General features: G+C 43.3%; 1 protein-coding gene across 1 annotated transcript; it reads right to left on the reverse strand.

The window, feature by feature from the left end:
* Positions 1 to 10,667: 10,667 nt before the first annotated feature.
* Positions 10,668 to 17,799, reverse strand: DYNLT3 (dynein light chain Tctex-type 3). Its single transcript, XM_065643655.1, has 5 exons — positions 17,683 to 17,799; positions 16,159 to 16,200; positions 14,203 to 14,326; positions 13,219 to 13,296; positions 10,668 to 12,104 (listed from the first exon to the last, which is right to left on the reverse strand). Exons 1-5 carry the CDS (start codon positions 17,710 to 17,712, stop codon positions 12,028 to 12,030), a joined length of 351 nt encoding a protein of 116 aa, XP_065499727.1. The 5' UTR covers positions 17,713 to 17,799; the 3' UTR covers positions 10,668 to 12,027.
* Positions 17,800 to 18,188: the final 389 nt, after the last annotated feature.

Consider the following 18,188-nt stretch of genomic DNA (forward strand, 5'->3'; position numbering starts at 1 on the left):
GCAGTTAATTAATTCATCAATATCCTTGATTCCCAGTTCACTGTAGTCAGTCTTACAGTTAAAGATCTTGACCTCTGGGGTGCTGGGATGTTCTGTTTCCATCGGCCTCATCTTGATTTTGGAAACTGGAAGGGGGCTTTGGAGGGGGCATGGCAACTGGCCATATTCAGATAATACATTAAAGTGAGACCTTGATATGTACTGGATCTCATCTAGTCCTTCTTACTTCCCTGGTATATACTTGCAAATTGTGCAGGTAGGCAAATGAAATCCAAGTTTGCTACTCTGCCTGTTCACCATCATGCACATCCCAGGGGGAAACCACCCTGGTTGCAAAATAGGTCTTCCTCTTTTCAGTCTTGTAAGACTTTCTCTGCTGGGTGGGGACTTTCTGCCTTTCAGTCCTCAAATAGTGGGTTAAACCAAATTAGAAACAGAGAAACAAACAAAAAGCTGCCTGTGAAACACAAGGTACTTTTGAACAAATGAGTAATAATGTTAGGGTCTCATTACAGCACTTTTTTTTCAGGATCCTGGTCTATTTTGAAGTCTTCTTAGCAAATAATTGTTGACTGTTTTTATTTTTTCATCTTTCAATGAGTTCTTTGCAGAATTCATAGCCAGGTGTAAGCTCCAACACCCCAAACACATAGGTATATATGCTCAAGGGAAAATTGGAGCATACATTAAGATGGTAAGGGTTATCAGCATTGTCAGGATCAAGATCCTCACGTCTGTGTAAAACAGCACCAGTTCCACTGACGCAACCCAGAGTAGTTATTTGTCGTGAACCACACGTTCATTTTTGCATTTCATACAGACCTTAGCAACCTGCTGGTCTCATTTATATTCACCACAAACAAACCAGCTGAGACTAGCAGCAAAATTAATTACAGTAGAGTGGAGAAGTGTTGAGAGACTTGCTGAAAGCTTAAAAATGCTTTTCAGCCCTGCTCTGCACCTCTGCTACCTGATTCTCTCCCCTGTCACTGGTACCTTTCTGCTTGCCTAACTGGCGTATCTCTGTCCACCCAGCTACCACCAATTTCTCTCCGTCCATCCTCTTCTGCCAATTGCTACTGCCACCCCTTCACTCACCCACTGCTTCCTCCTCGGCTCTGCAAATTTCCGGAAAATCTCCAGCTCCCCCAATCATTTTGCCAGGTTTGCAAGTGCTTGCACCCACTGCAAGGGCAGGGAGAAGCACAGGGGCTTTGCTCTGAGCTCCAACCAGTGCAGCACACATCTCACATAACACGATTCAGCTGCAACCTTCCTGTCACTACAAATAGACCAGGGCTGTTGCCACCTCTGCATTGCCCAAACAGACTGTTTTGGTCATCTCCCATAATATTCTCTCCCCCTGCTTAATGATTTTTATTTTAAATTATACAGTGAAGGAAATTTATGAGCTGTTCTGCTCTAGAATCTCAGCACGGGTGGGCCAAATTATGTGCTTTTATTCTGTAAAATATACCTGCATTTGACCCTGTATTTAATTTGCATTGTTCAGGAATGAGGAAAATGGCCAAAAAACTCACTCTCCCCCCAAATACCAACCCACCCTGCTGAGCATTATCACAGAGGGAGGGAAAGGCCAGCCAAGGGGGAGTCAGGCCACCTCTCCCTTGGAATTGTGATGCTTTATAATTCTGGAAACAATTTACAGAGTACCCTGCAAGTAACTCTGGTTGATTTTGTTTTGTACTTGTAGGTCATCTGGTGTTAAGACCAGAAAATATGCAAATACCACTTGCCATGAGTTTTATGGCCTTCAGGACAAAGGGATTGCAGAGACATCCATGGTCAAGTCACCTTTGAAGTAAAGTGTAAATGCTTCTTATGCTGTTTCTGTCTTTTTACACTCCTGTGAGTTAGACTGGACCGTGCAAACATCCAGGGTCTGCATTACAGCTCTGTAAGGTTTCTCTTCAAATTATGGACAGCACTGAGAAAATTCAAGTGGAATTTTCCGGGGTGCAGAAATGGCATAGAGAAAAACTGGGGCAGGGCAATTGCCATCATCTCTTTGCAGTTAACAGGCCAAAATGTAGTTGTCAATATCAGGGTTAATAGCAGGACATTTTGGCAAGTGTCCAGTTTCACATCACAGACTCTCTACCTTTCCAGACCAAAGAGGTTTCTACCTTGAAATCCCACGTGGCCAGGGCATAAGTGAATGTCTCTGCAGGTTAACACAAGGCTGGGTGAGTTCCCATGAACAGCTAATGAAGACAGCTGTTGCTGTGGTTTTATTGCCCGCTCTGCCTTTTTCTCATACTTCTCTTTCATCTGTGACAACCAATGCTAGCTCAAGCCTGTTTTCAGGTGGCAAATTCACACAAGCCCTCTGAGACCTTAACTTTGTTCAGACAGCAGCAAGGAAATAATCAGCAAAGACTGACAAGGCAACTGCGAGAAACATTTTCTAGAGCAAATTCCCCTGAGAAGACAGAAAAAGGCCTTGTAGACTGTCAGCAGCTACCTTCTGCCTCAAAATTAAGAAAGTTCCTCTCATCTGTTAACAATTAATGAAATACTCTCACTGTAACAGGGTTGCATAGTTAAGTAAATATGTGGATCATTGTCCATCGCTGTTGACCGCTCCATGAGCATAAATTAAGCACTGAATAGCAAAGATCTCATGCTACAAGCCAAAACAAATAATGACAAAAACAGTGTGCAAAGGACAGCAACGCAGGCTGCAGTGAAATAGTGCTTATAGATCACTAACTGATGCTCAGTTCCCCAGTATCACTTTGCATTCACTTTACAGGAAACCTCTAGAGATTATAGTCTCTGCCACAGTTATTGCTGCAGCTGGAAGCTGCCATTTCACGCCCCCTGAGGCAGGCAGCAAAGCCTGTGTTGCAAACACAGCTGGGGAACCTTGCCTCAAGTTAGTCATTGCTGTTGGTAATTTAATTAATCCCCCAATGCCTTTATTTGCATTAACCCATCAGACTTTCAGCTGGTACCACTGTAAAAGCCATGGTAATGAATGAAGCGACTTTTGGGGGACTGCAGGTTTGTATGCCATGTGCCCTCACATCACTGCCTGGGGCATATCAGCAGCTTTTCCCCAAGCAACCGCTCTGAGTAACAGCTCTCCTCCAGGACAACTGTAGTAACATGAGTGTTGGCCTGAGCTTGGCATAACAGGGACAAAATACTAGTATATTTAGAGCATTTGCCAGTGTTCCTTGTTGATAGGCTGCAAGAAGACAATATCCTATTTAAGCCCTTTATGCATGAGGTACTTGTGTGCCCTAAATCCTTCCAGGATGGTGGGGTGGTTAATTATAAATCAGCAGCATACAGGTATCAGTGACAGAGTAGAGATAAGGTCTCTGTAGCAACATTCGGGGGAGGATCTTGAGGACAGCCAAAAGGGAACGGCAGTAATTGGGGAGGGAGATGAGGAGAGCTACTATATGACTCTTGGCTTGTGAGGCTGGACAGGAAAACTAGCATCTCTCAACTGTTAATGCCGAAAAAAAAAAAATCTGCATTTCTCAGGTGTAGTCAGGGAGTGATAGATACAGGCAATTTATTACTAGGAAAATTTAACAGTTATACCTGAATTCATGCAAGCAACAGAAACTAGCCCCCAAACCAATAAAATGATGAAAGTCCTCATGTTACTTTCAAGTCATTTGCAGAGAGTAAGCTGTAACCCACTAAGGCAGCTACTTCCCCTTTAGAAGTAACAGGTGTGTTCCCTCTGTTCAGCTAATGTTCCGAGCTATTTCATTTGTTTCAAGATGCTGGGCCATCCCCTTCTCTCTCTACCAGTGGAGGAAATCAGGGTTCAGTGCCAGCTAACAGGGACTGCTTTTGCATTTTGTAACCATTTTGTATCAGCATAGAAAATACTGCCGGAGCAAGCTAGCAAGCTGCTGCCTTACCTGCCGAGTAGGTATTTACTCCTGCCAAGGACAGTGTCAGTGGGAAGTGTCGCCCAGGACTGACCTTTGTGTATCTTGTAAATGCCACACAAGCTGCAAATGGACCTCTCACCTCATTTGCCCTGTTCTCCACCCAACTCGAGAATACTCTCAACTTTTAAAAAACTAATCAAAACAATTTCTTGCTAACTTAACTCCCAGCCCTTCTTCTCTTCCGTCTCTTACTGAGAAAGTATTTAATATGATTGCAAATGCTTCCATTTTCATACTAAACCTTCTCCTGTCTGACTTCTAACTCAGTGCAACACTCAGAACGCTGTGACTGAAGTTTCTAAATTGGCAGATCCCTAACCCTCTATAGTTGTTCTCCTTGACCTACCAGTCAGCATTAATATGCTCAGCTATGGTCTTCCTCAGAGATCTTCATCATGAGACAACTGTTGGATTCTAATTCCTCTCTAGATCCAGTGCTTTTGGGGTGGCTACTATTGCTTCTTTGAGCTCCTAGGACTGCCTGTGTCCATCCATTGCAGTCTTCTCTTTGCAGGCAAAGTGAACAGCATTCACACAGTAGCTGGGCTATTCTTTTATGTTTGAATAACATCCAGCATAGTGGGGCGTTCTTCCCAACACAGTGGTATTAAATGATGCAGTAATAATAACATCATTATAATAACAATACCACTGCTACTATTTTTATTATGGAGATCCAGGATCACACATTCCAGTGGCTACTGTTTGAGCAATTCTTAATCTAGGTTTCCAAGGCAGGTTTATTTGCTTTATTTGTTTTCCTGAAGAAATGAGATCGGAGCTGAGGGAACAAATGAATTACTGAAAAAGGGAGAGACAGAGGCCAGGTTTTGTAAATTCAGCTGCATTTCAGACTTGGTCCTATGAGCTGGAATTTGCCTCTTATTTAAATCATCTACCTATGTGGAAAATAAAAAGTACATCTGGAGCTCTATATTCTTTCTTAAGTTTCTGTTCCAGCAGTTGGTGTTTTCCCCTGCCCCTTCACACAAGCTCTCTTCTTTGCTTTTCTCCATTTCAAGTTTGGCTTATGAAAGAGAAAACACCATGCAAATTTTTGTGAGATTGTACAGCCCTTTGACCAGCTCCAGTGGGCGAATGAATGAGGTTGGTAATATATAACGCCAATTCTATTTTTAATTGCCCCACATCTATTCAGTATCAATAGGTATCACTACTGTTGCGGTCTAATACATGAATGGCAGTTCCGTGTCACTTTTCAAGAGAAAGTACTTTAATAGTAGCAACACTGAAATTAAAAGTGTGTCTCATATATAGTTAAACGTGTACAAAATGCTTACTTTTAAGAGGCCCAGCAGCTAATACAAAAATAGCCCGAGCCAGAAATTGGGTGGGTGATTGCCGCACACACAGCCCACAGCTGCTGCCGTAACTCCCAAATTCCCAGTAGGGAAGTAAGAAGAGCATCTGTGGGGCATCTGCCAGCTGGCAATGAAAGGCAGTTTGCCATCTCACGCTTCCTGGAGGCTACGGCAATTTCACAGAAAACATACATTTCAAGAGGAATGGCATAACCGTAACTGCCCCATGCTGTTTTGTAAGAAAGTTACTGTTATGTGTTATTACTACCACTTTTTAAGACGACAGTTGGGGCATTTCCAACCTCGGCTCCTTCCCCGCGTCAGTGGCTGTGGCTGACTGCTCCCCCACCACCTCGCTCACTCAGGGTTCCTCGCCGCCCGCAGTGGCACCCAGCCCGGGCTCCTGGGTCTCCACCGGACCAGCGCCCTCGGCAGTAGTTGCCAACCAACCCCCCGGGCGGGAAGCACCGGCCCTTTTGTAAGGGCGCTGTGAAACTCAGCCGAGCGGAGCAGCGCTCAGCCGGCGTCGGCCCCTTCCCCCGGGCCCTTTCCCACCCGGCTGGGCGGGGGAGCCAGGGGCGCTTCGGCCGCTCGGGCACGGGCGGTGCCGGCGCTCCCGCCTGAGCCGCTGCGGCAGCACCGCACCGGGCGCCTCGGCCGCGGGTGGGTTTGCTGCCGGCTGTGGGCGCGCTGTCTCGCTGCCACCCGGCCCGCACACGGAGCAGCCGCTCGGGGACGCCTACGCTCGGGCCCGGCTTTCATCGGGCCCGCCGCCTGCGCCTCTGCGCCGAGCGACCTGCCGTCGGCTTCAGCTCTCGACCCGACCCCGCCGCGGCCGGGGCCGCGAGGGGGCCGCGGGTCCCTGGCTCCGTGGCAGCAGCACGGCACCCAGGGACTCGCAAAACCCTGCGTAGCAGCGATGGCGGCGCCTGCCGTGGAATCCGGAGGTGCAGGCAGCCAGGGTGTGCTCAAGCTCTGACGCTGCCAGCTCAGTTTTTACTGCCATGAAGCGGCTCCAACTGGGAAATATCCGTGTGGGGTGGCAGCTCAGAGGCAGCACCCGAGGTTCGGGAAGGGCTCATCCAGGCTCGGCTAAAGGCCGACTTGCCACGGCTGCGCTGCCCGGAGCAGTTCGGGGAAAGGCGGCTCAGGCGCCGGCTGTATCCCCCCCCAGCGGCAGCAGAGCTGATGTTCAGAGAGGTTCGTGTTCGCTTCATGTGGAGCAATTCATGAAGCCCGAGCTCGAAAGCATATATTCAGCAGTTGCAACTCAAATGAACTCAAAATTTTGCACATACACACACATACCCCCCGCGGCAACTGCAGAAGTTTGCTTAAGATCTCAAAGCAACAGTACAAAAGGATAATCTTGGAAGATCTCAGCACTCATCCTTAAGCCTCTGTCGTTCTGAACCTAAACCTTAAATTAAAATGATTTGGTTTCTTCCCTTCCAAAGCCAGCTTTTGCAAAGTTGATCCCTACAATCGTTTCAATTATTTTTCAGGGGACCTATAATGAGTGCCATGAAATAGGCAGCTATAATTTGTTCACATTAGCAGACCATCTAGCTACAACTGTGGTTACAGTTTGTTTAAGAATTATTTCCTAAAATGCTCAACTCAGGCATGAACACTCTGTAGCTATTGCAGCATTGATCTGTGAGGTCCTTACATACTTTTAAAGACATTTCAAAATAACAAATGACATAACTCGAAACCTTGCAGTGGATTTGTGTGTGATTTGTTCAGAACAGTTTCAGCAGCCACTATAGAAGCCCACACAGGAAACAAGCCCGCAAAGTTATTGCCAGAGATTGGATAAAGTCACGGCTGCCTTAAGCGGAGTGCTGTGAGTACCGACAAATGCAGTCACAGCTTTGTTCTTACCTCTCACTTCCGCTGGCTAATACCAAAATGCTAAATTGTATTATGTCTGGCCAGGATATTTGTTTGTACGAACACTGTTTGGAGCCCTTGTTTTGATACCTAGACATTGCTGAAGCGGAAATAAGCAATAAGAGACTAAATTCTAAAGGAACAAAATTATCTGTGTATGACTGAAAATTGTTAGGGAAATGGATAAATAAAAGGGATGAACGTACTTATAAAAATGTATATACATGTGTATGACAAATTATATATAGAAAGATCACACTTCTTTTTGTCAAGCAAGGACTTAATTTCATTCATCCCCCTCTCCCCCAACCTCTAATTTTACCCAGGTGGTCATGAACAAGCACTGAATAAAGGCTGGCTCAAAAACTTCACTAAACTCTATAAAAACAGATAGCAGAGAATGTTTCATTTCTTCCTAAGGTGCTTACAGATACAATGGAGGAGTTTTACAGATATGATGTTTTTTCCAAATTAGGAGGTGCTGTTCAGAAATTATTCTAATTATATCCAATATAGGCTTCTGAGGAGGAGAACCTGCTGACTACAAAGAAGTTTGAGTTTCCTGCAGCTGAACTACTGAGTCCATCTCGCCACGTTCCCCTTTGGATGGGGGATTTTAATAGCTTTGATCCTGAACACTCTGTGGTCTCTATGCTCTGAGGCTACATGAGCATAAATTGCAAACTCTGTAATTAACTTAGAGGTACCACAGAACTGTCTATTTAAAACGGTAGTGTCACTACAAAACTTGCCTTTCTGTCTCTGTTCCTTCATGCACTTGTGCAATGTGGCCCTGGTAGCTTCTTTGCATGAGAGAGTAACTGTAAGCGCCTGACACAAACCATAATGATCAACGAGGTGTGTTTCTGCAACCCTATTTCTCCTTTTCAAGTCATTTCAAGTCATATGGGATAGGAGTTACAGGGGTGTTTGTAGCTGTCATTCTAGCACTACTCTGTTTCTTATTAGAAAACCTTTATATCACAAACAAATCTGCTGTCACAGTACGTTTCCTGTGTTTGAAAAAAGACACTTGATGGAACATGTGAGCTAAAACCTCCAGTTACTCAAGAGTGATTTAGACATATTGGAGCAGAAAAACCTCCCTCAATGGGCACACGGTGTTTGGCTGCAGCCTTCTTTCCATTGCAGGGGGAAGAGAGAAACTGTTCCACCTACAAGCCAATGCCCACAGACTCCTTACCCGGCAGAGACGCAACGGGTGAGAGCAGCTCACATGCAACACAATGTAAATGTGACTGCGTAGCTTTGGAGCCACTTTCCAGCTGGGTTTATTGCCACATTTGCAGAATACCCCATCTGAGCCCAGGTACTCCCTGAGAAACAAACGGGTGCTGGCTTCGAGGTGGGAATGCCCCGCAGACACACAGAACTTCTTGGCTCAGGATCACAGAATCACAGAATAGTTTGGGTTGGAAAGGACCTTCAAAGCTCATCTAGTCCAACCCCCCTGCCACCAGCAGGGACATCTTCAACTGGATCAGGTTGCTCAGAGCCCCGTCCAGCTTGGCCTAGAATGTCTCCAGGGATGGGGCAGATATTCTGACAAGGGGTAAGATCTGGCTCTGCGCTTGTGTCACACTGTGACTGCGCTAAAAAATCCTTCTCGGAATTAAATTGGAACAAAACGACCTGGTAAGATTATACAGGGAGCAACAAGGTGCATCCCAGTAGTCAGGTAAGAATTGTTCACAACAGGATCTGCTGCACTCCTCTTTGAAGGGTCTGCTGTCTGTATTAGAACAAAACCATGTTTTCTTTATATGGCAGCTACTCTACTAATGCACATAGGCTACCAGTAGTTCATGTTCTCTCTTTTATGGTGTATTTAAAATACCAGCGCTCTGACATTCATGTCCAACTCTAAATAGTCTAGCTACAGGCTGGAATTTCAGTGGCTTCTGTGAAGTGCTTTAGATTGCATGAATCTAAATGGAACACACCAGGATTTGTACTTGTTTCATTGATCAAGTTGAGTACAATGGGAAGATAGTAACTGGAAAGGTAACAAGTTACTGACAGACATCTGGCAGGCAATGAGAAGTAAAGTAATGAATCTGCTCCCTTATTTTCCCTTTCACGGTTTTCTGTTTAGATTTTAGAAAATTGCATGGGAAGACTAACAGGTCTCTTTTGTCATGAAGTCATATGTAGGAACATAAGCTCCATATAAATGGGCTATACTTAAATTCAAACTCTTCTGTCCCATTAATAAGACCTTCATCGATAACAGTAACTCATTCCCCTGATTGCAACAGCTAAGAAAACATTATATGGATAGAAAATATGATTGAAAAGTTGTTGCAGGTTTTCATATTCTGCAATTCACAGTTCATTCTTGGAAACAAACTACTTGGAAAAACAAATAACAAGTGTTCAGCATTTTTTAACGGTCATATTAAATACAAGTAGCTGTTTGTAACCACAAAGGATGGGGAATAAGAAAGATGGGAAAGAAGTTAAATTCACTAGGGTCTGGTGTGGAATGAAAATAGTTTTCCCAGAGTTTCACAATAATCTGTCTGAGAAGAGGTGTAAGAAATTAGGCCAAGTCCGGGAACTGGCCTTTGATGAGGTTTTGTCTCCAAACGGCACACACAACTTCAATAAATTTCCCAAGTTCTCATTATTGTATACAAGTGAAGGAAAGGGGAATATTTTTGTAATTTCCTATTTAAATTGATCAAGAAGATGACACAAAAATACAACTAAGGCAAAACTTTATTATCTTTTTTTGGTAGAAAGAAAAATGTAGCATTCTTATAATAAAGCAGCATTTTCTAGGTTTCTTCTGCAGCAGAAGCTTCACCCAGCCTCATTAAATTGATACTCAGTGCATCTTGTTTTCAAGTAAAGTGAAAATACCAAATGAGACTACAAGTGGCTACTTGGAATATTTCGTCTGACCATGGCACCTGAATGCCCATTAAAAGGGGTTAAAAGCCACCGGTATTTTTACTCACCCACTTCTTAAACTGTATCAGTTGTACCGAACCTTTTTCCAGTTGCTAACCCACTTATTTTTTTACTTTGCACAATGCCAAATATCAGTGAAACTACTGCATTTTTGTCAGGTCCACAACTCAGCTCTTGGATGCTGGCACCTAGTTCAGAAATTGCTGTCCCAACCCAAATAATGTTAAATAATTATACATTTGAAGGTCAGTACAACATACAAATACATCTTCACGTTACACCTGCTTATTAGGCAAATGCAATATTACAGTACTAATTTTACTTGCACTCAGGTAAAAGTAGAACTCTGTCTGCAAAGCAAGAGATTTTGAATGGTATTGTGAATTACATGTACACGTGTTCCTTTGTAGTCTCACACTAGCTATATGTATACATAATTCAAGCAATGAAATGGTTTTTAGCTTGTTCTTTGTACAGGACACTTGCTACCTGCCTTAATAGTCATTTATCTGGAAAAAACCAAAAACAAACCCAACCAAACAAACAAAAAAAAAAATCAAACAAAGCAAAACTGTGTAATAGTGTTTTAATTTGTTAAAATCCAAAACAGCCTCACAGTGGCTGTTATGTAGTTACCAGTCTCTTTCAAAGACATGCAGTAATAAAGAAAAATTCTATCCTTAAGCAGCATTTGAGAAAACAACTTAATGTAGCTGCCACTTAGTGGCAGCAATCATTTAGGCATTTTTGGTATTGATACATCTCTTTATCGTATAATTTGTGCATTAATCAACAAAAATGTAGGCCCCAATCCAGCAAATACTTGCGTGTGTGCAAATGCTTTTCTTCCATGTGGAATATTTCAAGTTAAGTCTCATCAGATGAGCAAAGTTAAGAACTTGCATAAATCTTCACGAGAGGGGAACTCTTAGTGCTTAAAACTTAGTTGTATTATTTCACAGGACTAAGATCCAATTCTAGACTTAGAGAATGTAGAAAACACTCCTACAAAGAACAGATATGTTGCTTTAAGATAAATGCTTTCGAAGCTAACAAGAGCCTCTGTGCCTTTTCTCCTAACACCTTAACCCTGCTTGGAATAATGTGGGTCCAGTCTTACGCCCTAGCTCCTGGCTACTGCATGAAGAATCAATAAAGTGCTTGTCACAAATTCTGCAGTCATGGTATGAAGTCAAATTTCAGTATCTTCAGAATGTTTTTAGAAACTATGAATTAAGGAATGATGTCTGATCCCCAGCATGCTTCTCTTGGCCAATAACAAATGTTACATTCTTCATTCGGAAGATAAATCAGAATTCTGCTAGGACTAGGTATATTTCACCTTTGTCCCAGTGAAGTCATCCTCTGCCTCCAGGGGAAAAGCTTAACTGGATTTAATTTCAATGTAAATGTTCGTGCTTGACTGAAATGTGATGCTCGTGCAATTTCACAAGCACCAGCATTCAATGTGACAGTTCACTTTGTTTAATCAAACATGAAGCACCAGTACTGTTTACAGAATATCCACTCTGAATTGTGTTCATAATTTGTTCACAAATGCACCATAGTCCTAAGAGGTCTTGCCCTCTGACCTTTCCTTTATGTGTTTTGTTCCCCTTGAATATCAAGTATCTTTGATACTAGCTTTGATATAAATTGTATTGATCTTTGTGGCATCTTCTCATTAACATACTTCTGAATATTTAAATTACTAAAAATTTCTCTTTAGATAGATACATATATATTTTAAATTTTTTGCTAACTTTCAGATAATTACTCTATGAGAACTGGCTTAGACTGTATGCTCCCTGTAGAGAACTTGTGTATGCTCCTCATACAAAAACAAATAATGGTTTGAAATATTTAGCCATGTGTTTGGATGATTATTTTTTTAAAGGCTTCGGTGTTGCTTATATTTCTCTTCCAGTCAGCTACAGGATAATAGCAACAGCAAACACATTTACAATGCAGTTCATTGTTCGGTTTTCCCATCTCACTGTGCAGGTTCCTAGAAGAGATTATTACAAAATAAAAATAGAATTCCAGTATCTTTACTACATTTGCTTTATTGCAGTGCAAATTATGTAAAATTAGCATGAGTAATTCATCTGTGATTTAAGGCAAGTACTATTATGTCATCTTGGCTATAAATAGACCACACTGCTCAAAACATTTTCATTAACTTGTACATTGTTTACTACCTAACACGAGCCTTGTGTGCTTAAGACAGTTTCCAGGAAAACACCATTTCAGTATTTCTCTTTAAAAGCTAGGATTGCAAAAATCCTTGAAAATCTCATACTGAAACTGGCAAGATAATCAGACAAGAAATCAGAACAAAGACAGGATCAAATATATTCTAGTGTATTTGCTTTCTGTAATTTTTCCTATTCTATTGTATCAATGCATCAAGGCCTTACAAGCCAAGGAAACGTGAAGATTAAACTGTACTTGTTTGCTTAACTTCATTTTATGATTTCTGGGTTTTTTTAACCTCAATTGACTTTCTAATGCCATCCTTATTTTAAAGTTAAATCTTGGCGCCCTCTCCTAAAAAGACCTTTTTGAGTCTGTGACAGGCGTAAGATTATTTTAATCTTGTTTCCCCATGATACTCTGAACCTGGGAAAAAATGCATTAAGATCTAATTTAGAAGCAATAAAACACATCCAAAGCCTGAGTGATAGTTAAGCAACTGAAAGACACACTGTTAGTCAAACTATTTCTGTTTTTTACCACGTTCTGTTCTCCTCCAAAGTAGTGCTGTTCCCTTGCAGCAGACAGGCAGGTATGTTTAGGGCTACCCACCTGCATTTATTGCCAGCAATGTTTTGCTGCCTCTTCAACTGACCAGTGGTTACTGATGAAGATTAAATGTTTTGATTCTTGTTTCAGAATCAAGGCATTTCTACCCCTGCTTCGCATAATTTACAAAGCAATCGCTCTTAATGCAGGCACTGACTGCTAACAAAATATTTCTGCTGGGATTGTAAAAAACCATCTAATCCTGGAAGCTACTGCTTCTACAATCTCTCCTGAAAATGTTCAGCTTAACTATTACAACTGAGCAATAAGTAATGTTTCTTTTACTGCAAATTTTTAATTTGAGTGAGGAAACTTACCATCAGTTGTAGTATCCCAGAAGCATGAGCTTGCTGTGTGAAGACCAGCTCCACTCCTCTGCATCACTGCACAGGTTACTGCAAGATACAGTCATTAAGCAGGTGAATCATACAGTACTTCTGAACTCAAGCCTGCATTATGTTTTCAAATGGCTGGCTGGTGACATTCGGCCAAGTCAAAACCTTTTTTGACAACACCCTTGCCCTCAGCATTTTCCTCAAGAACTTAGTATTCATTTCACAATTATTTTTACTCGCATAAAGACAACGGCTTTAACAAATGCTTGCTAGTAGGATTATGGCTTTTATCTTTTAAACTACTTATACATGGCTTGTGTCATGTGCATCTCAGAAGGGGATTGCAGCTGCTGTCCTCACAGGTACAGCAGAAATTGCACTCGACGAGAGTTGTTTCCCAAAAGTACTGGTGGACTGCTCTCTGAAACCACACTCTAGTAACATGCAGCATTTCTAGACTGACCAGCGATGGCCATAAAACCAGTGACAATCTGAATCCAAGAATTTCAAAACAGAGTGCAAACACTTGCTATTACATCAACATTCCACAAAATTACCGAAGTGGCTTAAACTTCTTTTTTTCCATTTTGCTTCCACAGATATGCATGCAAATATAATGGGACACGACTTAACACACAGGACTAAAGTTCTGAGAATGTCTATATTTATAGGAAGCTTAATCCTACTGAAAATTTTATTTAAGACAAGCAATTATTTCCTGAACTGATACCAAAAAGTTTATGTAATTGTTTTGGGGTTGCTTAGCAGTCAGGAAAAACTGTGTCAGCCAGGTGACACCACCATGGTTTTACCACAGGTATTACTAAAAATCTATATAACAGAAGAGTTCAGTAATCTGTTTACAGTTTAAAGCTTTCTATTGAATACAGCATTGCATTCACGTGAACCTTCCAGCAATTACTTATTGTGATGGTATGTGGTAAAAGTATGGCTGCTTGTACTTACCAATGTACTTATATGTTTTTCCGAGTTTTACCAGATGTGTCAGCGACTGTTCTACTATAGCAGCAGTCCACTGGTTGACTTTGTTGTGATTATAATCTGCCTTGCCTAAAACACCTTCTATGCACTAAAATAGAGAAAACAAAATTAGTTACAGTAAACATAGTTCAAAACATAGAGGTTTAAAATGTCTCACATAATCTGAGGAATTTTATCTGGCAATTGGATTACTTTAAATCACTTGAGCTCATCAGGCATCAGTTGCTGAATGGGAAGCAAAATGAGCCTTCTTGGAAACTTATTTTTAGTACATATTTACCACATTATTACATGGAGAAAAATGAGGCTCTGACTGAACATTTATTGTAGGAAAGACCTTAGCGATATGCTTTAAGTACCAAGTTAAGTGAATGGATTTATTTACCACTGAAGATACTAACACATCCCACTGTTCTTCATGACTGCCTGCTCCATCTTGGCTTTCAGAAATGGAAATGGTACAACTCAAATCAATAATGTCAGGTAGGACTGGCCAACCTTTCAGAGCCTGTGAGCAACAATAGTGAAATGCACACCCCAGCTTAAAAGATAAGGAAGATATGAGTGAGAGATACTCAAGGGTCATATCTTGCAGCACAAGAAATACTGAACTGCTTGAAAATTGCATGTTCTCCCACTGCTAGAAATTGCCCAATCCTTGCTTAAACTTAAAATGTTTGAACACGAAGCCTTCTCTCTAACTCTTAAATTGCATTATCTACTTCTAAGAAATTCAGAATTATGTGCTGATGGATACTTCTTAAAATTGAGAAATTTGGTTGAGAAGTGCAAACCTGGAAAACCTAAGTATTATAAAATAAAACTATGTTCTCCTCTGATTCAGTAAGATGAATCCCATGCACTAACCACCCACTAACAGGCTGTGTAAGAGTGTTGTGCCCCAGATCTTAAAAAGCCCAATTAGTTCTGATCACAGTGTATAAAGCTGGACAAAGGGCTCAATGGAAAGAAACATTCGTGAAACAGAAGAGGGACAAGATCCCTTGGGGATTCTGGTCCTTCCAGAAATGTACCCAGTGCTAAAGCTCCTCAGCTCTGGTTAAGCTTTCCATCAGAGGCAGAAATGCTTGGCTTTACTCCCAGTGTCTGGAGTCTCTGTCATACCATATCCAGCCTTTCAAGGCAGGTTCAGTTATATAAAGCATTGAATTAGCATTTATCTGACATTCGGGAACTTTCTGTTGTGTACTGGAGCAGTTCTCAAAGTGCAGCCCTTTCCCTTCCCGACAGGGCAGGTGGGAAAGGACCTGCAGAGCCCCTCGAGGAATTTCTTTCTCAAAATGGTATTTGCCTGCAAAACCTGACAGCACCTGTATGCCACAGGCCCTTCATTAATCCCTTTCCAGTTACTACATATTTCACTTAGACCATCAGGCTACTCACTTTCAACCTGTTCTTGTTGTGTAAAAATTGTTTTTCAAAAGCATTCCTAGAATAACGAGCTCACATAGTGCAACCTCCTGCTCAAGCCAAGGCTCACTTCCAAGTTTGATTGCATCGCTCAAGGCCTTGTCCAGTCAAGTGTTAAAAATCTCTACTGATGGAGACTCCACAAGCTCTCCTCGTGACCTCTCTAGTGATTAACTACTCTCTAGCTGGATAAAGGGGAAAAAAAAAATTGGAGTGAATTTCCCTTGCAACTTGTGGCTGCTGCCCCTTGTCTTTCCACTGTAATGCGAATTCTCTCTTTTCTCTCATCTACCTTCTCCTGTTTAGGTAGTTGACAGCAATTAGATGAAGATAAAGCAGCTCAAAATGAAATTGTCTTTATTTTATACAAATAATACTTTCACATAAGACTGAATTCATCTGGTATGGTCAATGACAGTAACTGCTTTCACTACAGTGCAAGGTGATATAAAGAATTTCTTTGAAATACACTTGTGAGCTAAAACCTACCTCCTTAACTATGTTGTGGGCCTCATCAGCATTGAAGATCATCTGTAATAAAAAAGAATTGTTGTTATTTCTGATACAAAAGTAAACAAATTATGCAGTTTTACTCTAAGTAACATGTAACAATCAGGCCCCATGGCTGATTATTTGTATTGTGTAGTTTGTTAGCTTAATTCTAAAATCTTACTTTTTCCCCAGCAGCATACACACATTATTTAGTATTGTTTTGATAGCCACATTTCAGTGGGTCAAAAAAACTTGGGTCTCAGTGAGCCTGGAAATAGGTTCAACTTGCACTTTCTGTAAAGATTAAATTCCACCACTGTGTATGCTTGTCATGGGAATATTCTCCAAGACAATCTTTTTGGCAAATCTTTTCCCCTGGGTCTTAATCTTGGTTTTTACTGGAGTCATGGATTTACCCATGGGTTAAAACACCGGCACAGGTTGCCCAGAGAGGTGGTAGATGCCCCATCCCTGGAGACATTCCAGGCCAAGCTGGACGGGGCTCTGAGCAACCTGATCTAGTTGAAGATGTCCCTGCTCATGGCAGGGGGGTTGGACTGGATGAGCTTTGAAGGTCCCTTCCAATCCAAACTATTCTATGATTCTATGATTTTTCTGCCAAATGGTAACACACAGTTTTGCAACCCTAGTATCAAAACAACTAGTTTCCACAGTCATTAGCTCACCCAAGTAATTTTCTCCCGTGCATAAAAAGCTTGCAAGTTTTAATGCCTCCTGTTTTCTGTTCATTCCTACTCAGCAGCATTTAGCTTGTCTTCCAAAGGAAACACCATACACACTGTTGTGCCATCTGCCTCTTCACACCCATCAATTTCAAACACATGGGCAAGGACAGAAACCTCAAGGACAAGATGTTTCTGCAAGTCTTTTGTTTTGTTTTGGGTTTTTTTTGTTAATGAAAACTGGTGGCTAGGTCCCCTGGGGAGGTGGGGAGGGAAAGGCTCCTTCCTCGGTTCTGGCTGGCAGGGATCAGTCTGCAGTGCCAACCGTGCCCAGCACTTCTCTTTTTTTTTTTTTTTTTTTTTTTTCCCCAGGGATGAGATAAGAAAAATGGCCGCAGACTGACAGCACCACAGCGGGCAGCAGCACCCCGGAACACCCCTTCCACTTTCCCTCACAGCAACTTCCAGCTCCCCGAACTCAAACCGAAGCCCCCGGGTGGGGGGCAGCGCCGAGCCCCCAGCCCCCACCACGACACCCCGTTCCGTCCGCAGGCGGGCGGCCAAGTGTCGCACGGACCCCGGGGGTACCCGACGGGCGGGGAACGGGAGGTTCCCCCCCCGCACTGCCCACTTGTCTCACTACACTCCTCAACCTGCCTGTCCCGGCCAGGGCAGGGGCAGGGGCAGCGGCCCCGACAGCGCTGCCCGACCCCTGCCGGGCTCTCAGCCGCTTCGCTCCGGCGCTGTGGATTGTGCCCGGGCGGGGGACGAGGTCGGAGGATCTCGCCTCCCCGCCCGGACACAGCCCACAGCCCCGTCGGAGGGCAACAGCCCCTACCTCGTCGTTGTGGGGGTGAAACTCCTCCATGGCCCCGGAGCGGGCGGCGGCTCTTCCGGCGACGGCAGCGACGGCAGCAGCGGCAGCAGCGGCAGCGGCGGCGAGTCCTGCGCGGCTCCGCCTTGGGCGGGCGGGGCCGGATCTCCGCGGGTCGGCGGTGGCTGGAGCCGGCTGGGCTGAGCCCGAATGGAAAGGAGAGGAGCGGGTGCCTGCCCGCAGAGTCGCAGGCAGGCTGGCAGTGACCACCTTCGGGCACTCGAGCTGCTGGGGCGGCCGCTCCTCTGCCGGCCGGTGCGGGAGGTGCAGCCCTCGGTGGCTGCCGGTGCGTTTCGCCCCGGCTGTTGCCAGCTTTCAGCAACCCTGCACCGGGTACTGCGACCTGGTGTTTACAGTCCCGTACAACAGCGGTGAAGTATTTATTTGTAGCTATATCGTTATATATATATTTATATGCCTTTTGCTGGATATAGAGAATTCATAGAGAAGTTACTCCAGAGGAGCGGTCA

Source organism: Caloenas nicobarica, chromosome 1 (assembly GCF_036013445.1).
Source record: "Caloenas nicobarica isolate bCalNic1 chromosome 1, bCalNic1.hap1, whole genome shotgun sequence".
In the NCBI taxonomy this organism is placed as follows: Eukaryota; Metazoa; Chordata; class Aves; order Columbiformes; family Columbidae; genus Caloenas; species Caloenas nicobarica.

Excerpts from the sequence above, each read along its gene's own strand:
- DYNLT3 (XM_065643655.1), bottom strand. The coding sequence starts at position 17,712 with ATGGAGGAGTTTCACCCCCACAACGACGAG. Across the intron at positions 16,201-17,682 it reads TTCACCCCCACAACGACGAG|ATGATCTTCAATGCTGATGA; the intron begins GTAGGGGCTGTT and ends TTTTTATTACAG. Across the intron at positions 14,327-16,158 it reads CCCACAACATAGTTAAGGAG|TGCATAGAAGGTGTTTTAGG; the intron begins GTAGGTTTTAGC and ends TCTCTATTTTAG.